The 10,160-nt window shown below is 39.1% G+C and overlaps 1 protein-coding gene across 1 annotated transcript; it reads left to right on the top strand.

Annotated features, from left to right (window-relative positions):
• The first annotated feature begins 2,544 nt into the window (after positions 1-2,544).
• LOC113058758 (GTPase IMAP family member 8-like) lies at positions 2,545-6,489 on the top strand. The gene is made up of 5 exons (XM_026226951.1): positions 2,545-2,796; positions 3,295-3,960; positions 4,469-5,173; positions 5,264-5,932; positions 6,025-6,489. Exons 1-5 carry the CDS (start codon positions 2,766-2,768, stop codon positions 6,159-6,161), a joined length of 2,208 nt encoding a protein of 735 aa, XP_026082736.1. The 5' UTR covers positions 2,545-2,765; the 3' UTR covers positions 6,162-6,489.
• The last annotated feature ends 3,671 nt before the right edge of the window (positions 6,490-10,160 follow it).

Here is a 10,160-nt window from a genome sequence, read left to right as displayed (position 1 = left end):
AACTGCTTGCGTCTTGCGGAAGAACATCGTAGCCGGAACTACTTCTCTCTGTTTATGTCTATGAAGAATCACAAAGGTACTGGGTTACTCCGCAGTGGTACCCCCGAAGCAATCTAAAATAGTCCGAATATAAACACTTATTATAGTTGCTTTCAGGACAATATAGTGATTATAGTGATTCAGGACAAGCTAAAAACACGGTTTGGAAAATGGATTAGTGGTGTACTCGCTAATTATATACATTTTTCTACATTTTGAACACAAACAAAGTTACGGACCGCAGCTCTGATTGGTTGTTTCTTACCAGGAGCGGATGAATTTCTGCAAATGGCAATAGGAGCACTGGGAGGAGCCAGAGGAGCTTGATTTTTTTCACAGATTATCTGACTCATATTCTACTGTCAGGACATAATGACAGGTTTAACAAATATGTAAAAAAAAATATATTTACAAAAGTTACCTATTCCAGCTTTAAGTTCTGAGGATCGATGGAGTAGGCTACGTCTATTTTATTTTATTTATTTATTTATTTATTTTGTGTTACAGAAAAACTACTCTGTCACCATTCTTTGTGGCATTCAATAAAGATTTGTTTTTTGTTGGACCGTTTTTAATTTTAGGTGTTTTTACATTGTTGCGCATTATAACCAATCACACACGATTCTGTTGAGTTTGGGAAAGCAATGGCCAATCAGAGGCTTTCAGTTGAGTCATCGCTGAAACTCATCAGGTTTTACATTCAATGGCTGAATTCCGAATTCCAAATTCTCTCATCATAAACAACAAATAATTTATTAAACACAAATTCAGTCCCGTTAGACATATTTTATTAGCCTACATGACACAACTGTCTGGTTCTTAAAAAGGCATAGTAACCTAATAAATTAGGCTGCCCTGGAGTTGGTTCACCCTCCGCCATTGTGCTTGTTTGTGCGTTTGTGAGACACTGAGGTTGATTGTACCGTATTTTCCGGACTATAAGTCAGACTTTTTTCATAGTTTGGTTGGTCCTGCGACTTATAGTTAGGGGCGACTTATTTATCCAAATTAATTTGACATGAACCAAGAGAAATGAACTAAGAGACATGAACCAAGAGAAAACATTAGCGTCTCCAGCCGCGAGGGGGCGCTCTATGCTGCTCTGTGCTCCTGTAGTCTACACTGAAAACATAGAGCGCCCTCTCATGGCTGTAGACTGTAATGTTTTCTCTTGGTCCTAAATAAATGCGACTTAGGGTGTACTCACACTAGCCAGTTTGAACCGTGCCGAGTGTGTTTGACCATCAAAGTGTGGTTCGTTTGACTAGTGTGAGTGCTCCGAACCGTGCCCGGGTGCGGCTCGATTAGCCGGCCCTGGCCCGCTTGGAAGAGTGGGGCCAGAGCACGGTTCAGTTGGACTCGGGCGCGGTTCGCATGCAGTGTGAGCGCTAACCGTGCCGGAGCATGGAAAAGGATGCATTGCGTCACGGTTTTGCGACGCTCCAAAACCAACATGGCAGGGAAAGAGTCGCTTTGGTCTATGGCAGAGGTGCAAAACGCATAAAAACTCAAAACTGCAAAGTCCTTGCTGCACTTCAGCTGGTACCTTGTAAACATCCTCATACGAGCAGCACGATTACGTGAAAAGTTTCGCACCACTAAGGCGACACATCTGTTTAACAACAGGCTGTGAGAGGGCTGTGGACTACCGTGGACCAAACGACACAAAATTATCCACAAAGAAAACAGAGCGATGGACTCCATTGTGTTCAGAGAGCGCTGCTCTTCCTGTTTATCCCGAAACCGTCGCACCATAATGACGTAAGCGTGCTCCGGCACGAATGCTGAAACCCTATATGTGAGTGCAGGCCAGAGGGGGAGTGGGGAGGGGGGACAATCGTTCTCGGGCCCGGTTCATGGCAATCGTGCCTAGTGCGAGTACACCCTTATAGTCCAGTGCGACTTATATATGGACTTATATATGTTTTTTTTCCACATCATGACGTATTTTTGGACTGATGCGACTTATACTTAGGTGCGACTTATAGTCCAAAGAATACAGTAGGCTACTTGGTAGTTATGGGTGTGCGAGATGACGATTTTTGATCGTGGACGATTAAATTTTCTCCAAGATCTGCTTTTGAAGAAATATGTAGTATCTTGCTGTCTGTGATTGCTTGTATTTTTTGGTGTACTGTGTGGAACATCGGTGCCTGTTTAAGTGATGGATTCCTTTAATTGAGTTTGTTTTCAGACATGCTAACAGACGTTTTATAGGCCTACTGTACTTGTGCTACAACTGTTTAGCCTATGCTAACAAATTTCAACGTCTGTAGTACCGGTGCTATGTGGGAAAAAAAGTTAACGTACAGCCCTGGCTTTATCGTATGAGTTTGAAGCACAACTTTAAGTTTAGAGGAAAATTTTTGCACTTTCTCATTTTATTTGTGCACCTTTAGCCTACCATATATCTATACACTTTACTCATTCATTCATTTAGTAAATGTGATTGTGATCATGGAATGGATCAGTTATTTTGGAATCAACACATCTGACTGTTCTTTGATCGTTGTAAAATACAGTATATGACTCAATAAAACAGAAGCAATAAAGGAACAAAGTTCAGCTGCTCTCTGTAGACAAGTTATACTGGGCAACGCAAAAACATCTCTTAACACTACTTTTGCCATTAACTGTATAACTACAGTTCATGCGTTATTTGAATGGACTGAGACAGACATTTACCCATTAAAGAAGAATTTTGGAAGAAGAATTTCAGTGGGATCATGGATCCAGGCAGCTCACATAGTACCTCAGGTTAGTGTGATAAATATTTGAACGTACTTTACTCTAAAAATAAGAGCTGCTCAATGTTCATCATATTATTAATAATGCTGGTTAATGTACATTTAAATGCTTTGTGGATTCCATATTTTTGTATAGAGTACACATCCAAAACAAGCTGAGAACTGTTTAGTTTATTCCTGTTTTATGCATCAGCATTTCAAGACTTTATGTCCTCTAAGCAGAATGAAAAACAAACTATATCCCTGTGTCACATTATCTCTACGCTGTGACTCATTTCAGTTCAACTAAAACTGAAACTAAAATCCACTGAAGCAATAGGAGAAAAACAAAATAGAATGTTATATTTAACATGTTTAGTTATTCAAGGCAGCCATTATTGTAATGCCATTATTTAACAATTAATTGGTTAGCCCTACTAGAAATGCTATAAACAGCTTGGTGTTTTATCTAGACTGTTAATTTATTAAAGAACAGTTGCATACCTCTGCTTTGATTTTCTCTTTACAGAGCTGAGGATTCTCCTTTTGGGTCCAAAACTTGAGGAGAAAAGTTCAGCAGGAAACACAATCCTGGGCAAAAAGGAGTTTGACTTGAAGACTTTGCAATGTGTGGAGAAACACAGTGAAATCGCTGGCACAAAGATCACTGTGGTTGATACTCCAGGCTGGTGGGGAAATTTACCCTTTGAAGAAAACCCTGAACTGTACAAACAGGAAATTATCCTGAGTGTGACAAAATGTCCTCCAGGACCTCATGTGCTGCTGCTGGTCTTAAATGTAGAAACACCGTTTAAAGAAAATGAAAAAGACATTCTATGTGGTAACATGAAATGTTTTGGTCATGAAGTGTGGAGGCACACTATAGTTCTGTTCACCTGTGAAGATCATCATACAAGCACTCAACAATTTATTGAGAATGAAAATCTCCAGTGGCTCATTGAGAAATGTGGGAACAGATATCACGAGCTTGATACTAAAAACTGGGGCAATGGATCTCAAGTCATAGAACTGCTTAATAAAATACAGGAGATGGTAGAAGGAAACAGAGGCAGACATTATGAATTAAACAGAGAGATTTTGCAGCAGGTGGAAGAGAAGAGGAGAGAACAGGAAAAAAGAGCAAACGAAAGAAGGATCAAAAATCAACAACTGAAAGATGAGACAAAAACAACTGGTGAGCTTTTTTATGACTCTCTATACTGATTTTATGTTTAACCAGAGACCGTTTGAGGGGAGAAAGAACCAGGCCTTTTATAAAATGAATAAGATATATTGTAGCACACAAAATGCACCTCTAACACTAGAATAGAATAGAATAGGATCTATAGTGTACACATTAACAGGGTCTGCCAGTTTTAAGTAGATTTGTACTAACGAAACTATTGTTTCACCATTGTTGTCAGTATTTGTTCATTTGAAATATTATTGAAATATAATCTTGACAAACATTTTTAGAGATTTCTGTCTTTCCATGTTTAAGTAAATAGCTGCTTTGCTTAGACGCCTGCATAGAATGCTTGAAAACATCTAGTGGACTAATTCGACTTTAAGGGACTTTAACCTCTAATTATATAGCCTGCTCTATTTTATAACACAACAATCTTCCTTCTCCACAGAGATATAAAGATATAAAAACGTAGTTGAAAGACCTACCATAATAAAATATTTATGTCTGCCTGCAGAAAATAAGCATCCCGTCTCAGAGCTGAGGATGGTGCTGCTGGGTTATAATGGATCTGGGAAGAGTTCAGCAGGAAACACCATCCTGGGAAAATCTGTATTTGATTACAAAAGATCATTGACATCTGCAGTACAAGAAGGAGATGTTGCAGGAAGACACATCACTATGGTCGACACTCCAGGCCGAAGAAGAAATTACCACTCAAAATACACCCCCAGACTCTACAAAGATGAGATTGTGTTGTGTTCATCTCACTGTCCTCCAGGACCACATGCCTTTCTGCTTATCATAAGAGTGGATGTTTCTTTCACTGAAGTGTACAGAAAGGCAGTAGAGGAACATGTTGCTCTTCTTGGTCTCAATGTCTGGGACCACATGATTGTTCTCTTTACCTTTGGTGACTGGTTGCGAGACACAAGCATTGAGCTGTTCATTGAGAGTGAAGGAGAAGCTCTTCAGTGGATAATAGACAAATGCGGGAACAGGTATCATGTCTTCAACAACAGAAACACAGATGATGGCAATCAAGTGACAGAGCTGTTTGAAAAGATAGAAGAGATGGTTGCAGGGAACAGAGGATGCTGTTTTAAAATACAACAAAAGAATTTGCAAGAGGTACAGTCCAGAAGGATGAAAGTTGAGAAATTAGCAAAACAGATGAAGGCTGAAGTTAAAAAAAGAAACGAATTGAGACATTCAACATCAGGTGAGTAAACATTGAAAACACTGTTTTAATGTGAAGTAACTATTAATATTTACAGTTGCTGCTCTGCTCTGTGTTCGGTCTTTTTTTAAGGGGTTGCTGAACTTTTTGAAATGAGGTTGGTGTTGCTTGGACTTCACCATTCCAGCATAAGTTCAACAGGAAACACAATTTTGGGAAGGCAAGTATTTGACCGAAGAATGGAAGAGAATCTAAGTAATAATGGGGAAGTTGCCGGGAGGAAACTCTCTGTTGTTTGTACACCGGGTTTTGAGAAAGATTTCCTTATTGGGAAAAGACTTGAGGATGCTAAACGCAACCTTCTGAAAAGTCTAGCAGAACAGTCTTCTGGAACACATGCTTTCATTTTAGTCCAGAGTGTTGACTGTTCCTTTGCAGAGGAAGAGAAAGGTGCATTAATGAAAATCATGGAGCCTTTTGGTGAAGGAATCTGGAATCATATATTGGTTCTCTTTGCTGTTGGAGAGGAACTAGGAGAAACTCCCATAGAGTTATTCATTGCAAGTGAAGGTGACGCTCTCCAGTGGCTCATCGAGAAATGTGGGAACAGGTATCATGTTCTCAACACTAAGAACTGTAGTGATGGATCTCAGGTCGCAGAACTCCTGGAGAAGATTGAGGAGACGGTGGCAGGAAATAGAGGATGTCATTTTAGACTAGATGAAGATACTTTAAAATGGACTGAAAGAACAATAGCTATACCCATTACAAGATCACACAGTATGGATGATCCTGTAACATGTAAGTTGTTCTTAAATTTTTTGCATATTGTGCAATGTTTAAAAGGTTTGTCTGATTCTGATATTATTATTTTATTTTATTTATTTTCTTAGTTTCTGGAAGACACAGTTTTTCCTCAGGGATAGGTTCAGCACAGGTGTCCCAGAGATCCCAAGAAGCACCTGAAGAGTCAAGTTCAAAAATGAGCTCTGGAGTGGAGTCTCTTAGCTCTATTCCTGAGTTTGATTGAGGCCTGGATTCTGATTCAGATACACATGCAGTCTAACATTGTCTTGTTTGCTTAATTTTATTATCTTATACATTTTTATTACCTGTTTAGATCTGTACATAGAGAACAGAGAAGGAACAAAAAAGGTTACTTATGTTCAGTAATCGGTAACTTATCAACAATCAAATCTTTTTCCTTTATGTTTTGAGTATTTTTTTATAAACTAATGACTTCATTTTTATGAATATGTCATTTATCAGACATGCACTGTATACAGTTCTTCTTTAAAATGTTTTCAGATTTTGAAAATACAACTTTAAATGGGTGTATGGATCTATGGGTGTACTCACACTAGCCAATTTGAACCGTGCCCGAGTGCGTTTGACCACCAAAGCGCGGTTCCTTTGACTAGTGTGAGTGCTCGATTGGCCGGCCCTGGCCCGCTTGGAAGAGATGGGCCAGAGCACGGTTCAGTTGGACTCAGTCGCGTCACGGTTTTGCAACGCTCCAAAACCAACATGGCAGTGAAAGGGTTGCTTTGGTCTACAGCAGAGGTGCAAAACGCATAAAAACTCAAAACTGCAAAGTCCTTGCTGCACTTCAGCTGGTACCTTGCAACATCTTCATACGAGCAGCACGATTACGTGAACATTTTCGCGCCACTAAGGCGACACATCTGTTGAACAATAGGCTGTGAGAGGGCTGTGGACCAGCGTGGACCAAACGACACATAATTATCCACAAAGGAAAACAGAGCGATGGTCTCCATTGTGTTCAGAGAGCGCCGCTCTTCCTGTTTATCCCGAAACCGTCACACCATAATGACGTAAGCGTGCTCCGGCACGAATGCTGAAACCCTGTATGTGAGTGCAGGCCAGAGGGGGAGTGGGGAGGGGGGACAATCGTACTCGGGCCCAGTTCATGGCAACCGTGCCTAGTGTGAGTACACCCTATGTTTTTGAATAAGCTCACCAGACTATTATATGACTGAACACATGGTGTCACTGTGATTGTCTGCTCTAACCATAAACAGCTTTTGTAATTGCACACTTCACCTAGCTGGGAAGGCAAGTAACACTGGTCTTTACTTTATGTTTTGTACTGTACATGTAACATAGCAATATTAATAGTATTAAATTGTTTTGATAACCCTGTGACTAAACGTTTTCTCATTATCACGACTGTGAAAATTGCTGTACTTAGTCAAATCAAGTCAAGTCACCTTTATTAATATAGCACTTTAAACAAAAAGGACAGTCAAAGCAGTGTTTCAATAATACCAAAGACAGTTAAAGGCAGTTCATCATTGAATGATGTCATCATCTCAGTTCAGTTTAAATACTGTCTATGTATTCATTTGCAATCAAGTCAACGATATCGCTGTAAATGCATGTAATCCATGTAGCCTAGCTCAATTAAATAGGCTACCACTTTTAATGCTCCGCAAAGTAAACCACAATTTCACATTACACATAATTCACATTATGTAAATAATACTGCACACCTATTAAATGTGTCAAATCTAAAATATGGTATTAGACTGTGCAGTTTAGAGAAAATATAAGCAAAGGCTCATAGGCTTGACATTTATCCTGGTTGAATTAATTCTAATAAACGCACAAAACTTCAATTACTAAACTTTCATCTATATCAATATTAAATGAATATTAAATATTTTAACTACAGTGTTTTTCTTTCATTTTGTTGTAAAATGTAATGTATTTCTCAGTGAGCCACTTGTCAAATGTAACATCAGTGAGGCAAAGCTGACGGCGAATGGTGAAAATGTGCTTTGATGCGCTTGTTTGATAATTTGTGGTTAAAGCGCCACTCAAAAGCTGCAAATGCACTCTGCAGACCTGCTGCGGTGGTAGAACCATCATTTTGGTTGGCCACCTACTGTAACAGGGTTTAAGCGGTGTTGTAAAAGGTAGTAAATTAAATTATGCCCAATTAAGGCCAGTAAAAAGTAGTAAACGTCATCTGACTAGGTTGTAAATTTTCGAAGCCCCATCTAACTGGGTCTATATCATGGGTGTCCAAACTATGGCCCGCGGGCCAACTGCGTCCCGTGGTTCAGTTTTTATTGGCCCGCAGCCAGGGTCCGAAATTAACACCCGCCAAGCGCCGAGATTTTCCGTTTGGCGAGTAAATCTCAAAAGGCTATCCGCCACACTGGCGGGTGAATGTTCATCATACCCAAATAGTAATAAAAAATATTACAATTGCCTTTTGTAATGTTATGATGCCTGGAAATTAGTTCAAATTTCCTGCGAATCTAGAGCGAGCGAGCGAGCAAAGGTGCGCATGCAAACCATGTAGCGAGCGCACAGCAGAGAGGGAGAGACCTTGCGTGTGTGTGTGTCTCTCTCTCTCTCTCTCATGCAGTGGTGACGCGTTCATATAAACAGCACCTAAACGTTGAAAAAAAAAAAATTATTAATGCATTTTAATTGTTTATTAATAAACCAGTGTTTCTGTGTCAGCTGCAAAGAAAAAAAAAAGCATATATAAGTCGCACCCAACACATTATCAATTAGCGGGTGATAGCATCAGCATTAACTTAACGTGACAGATCTTCGATCATTTTGTTATACTAATATTTTTTTTTTTTGAATTATTAATGGAAGTAGTAAATACCACTGTACTTCCACTGTGGTATTTGTTTTTGGTACACAAATCCTACCATGTTTTTACCGCAGTTAGCCTACTTCTACTGTGGTACTATTTTGTAGTAACTTACTTACAGTAACAGCAAACGTTACTTTGCTTTTACCACATCCTTGTTATACATACTAAAAACAGTTACAACAACACTTACCATGCTTTTAATAGATTTGATGTACAATTCAGAAATCTTGAGACTTTCAGATCCTTCTCTTTTTTTAATCAGTTTTATTTTATTGCCATATTATTTATTTATTTGAATATACAGTCTTATGATTGTGGGGGGATCTCGGGATTTGTTGTAAATAGTTACGCACACAAAAGGTTTAATAAATAAAGATTCAGAAAATAATATCCTAAAGTTGTAACTCATTTTTTTTGGTCTTGCAGTTTCTTCACATACATCTCTTACTCCATCTACACACGCTCTACATTTAAACCAACAGCTCTTTTAAGAGCCATCACTTGCTCGCTCTCTCGCTCTCACACACGCTCTCTCTCGCTCTCACACACGCTCTCTCTCGCTCTCACACACGCTCTCTCTCGCTCTCACACACGCTCTCTCTCGCTCTCGTGCGATTTAGCATGAATTCGCTGTTACACAAGGGTGTTTTAAATGCGATGAACAAAATCGTACGATTTCGTACGAGCGAGCTCCTATGATTTCGTACAATTTAGCCACTTGGTTAAATCGTGCGAATTAGTACGAATTCACAAACAATTGCCCAAATTAAATGGCAGAAATTATCAACCAACAAAATAAATGTAAAATACTCGTTCGTTACCCACAGTATTAATAACAGCGAGATCTCAGTCCAAACCACACAAAAGAATGTGAATTTCCCTTTTTTTTCTCAGAAAGTGTCAGTTCCAAAAGGAAAAAAAAAATACCTCGATCCTTAAGTTCAAAAGAGAAGAACTCCCACAGAATGAACGGAGTGCAGAAATGACACAAATCCACGGAAAGATGAGAAAAGTTGATCCAAGTTCGGTTTACGGGCGGCTCGCCATCTATTTTTCAGTTGTCACACGACTCGATGCATCCACACCAAATCACGGTAGAAAATCCATCTTCAAAACACATACATGCAACCAGGGGCGATTCTAGGATTTTTTCAACTGGGGGGCACAAGAGGGGCCACGGTTAATACAGAGGGGCCAATCTTGTGTTGTTTGAACTGTATATCCAAATCATTTCAAGAGTTCAGTAACCTTTAAAATCAGTAATAAACAGTGATACCCTATTATATTTTAATAGCAGTTATTCACTGCTCTTAAAAAAAAAATCAAATACAAATTGTATTAACTTTTCACTTTACAAAAGTGAAAGAAAAACTGTAATAAATAAAAGAA

This window comes from Carassius auratus, chromosome 40 (genome assembly GCF_003368295.1).
Source record: "Carassius auratus strain Wakin chromosome 40, ASM336829v1, whole genome shotgun sequence".
Classification (NCBI taxonomy): Eukaryota; Metazoa; Chordata; class Actinopteri; order Cypriniformes; family Cyprinidae; genus Carassius; species Carassius auratus.
The sequence above is the reverse complement of the archived record's forward strand: the minus strand, read 5'-3'. Positions and strand labels throughout refer to the sequence as shown.

What these genes read in the sequence shown, in the direction of transcription:
- LOC113058758 (XM_026226951.1), top strand. Translation starts at nt 2,766, where the DNA reads ATGGATCCAGGCAGCTCACATAGTACCTCAG. An exon ending in ATTGAGACATTCAACATCAG is followed by an intron (nt 5,174 to 5,263) that starts GTGAGTAAACAT and finishes TCTTTTTTTAAG; the next exon opens with GGGTTGCTGAACTTTTTGAA. An exon ending in TATGGATGATCCTGTAACAT is followed by an intron (nt 5,933 to 6,024) that starts GTAAGTTGTTCT and finishes TTATTTTCTTAG; the next exon opens with TTTCTGGAAGACACAGTTTT.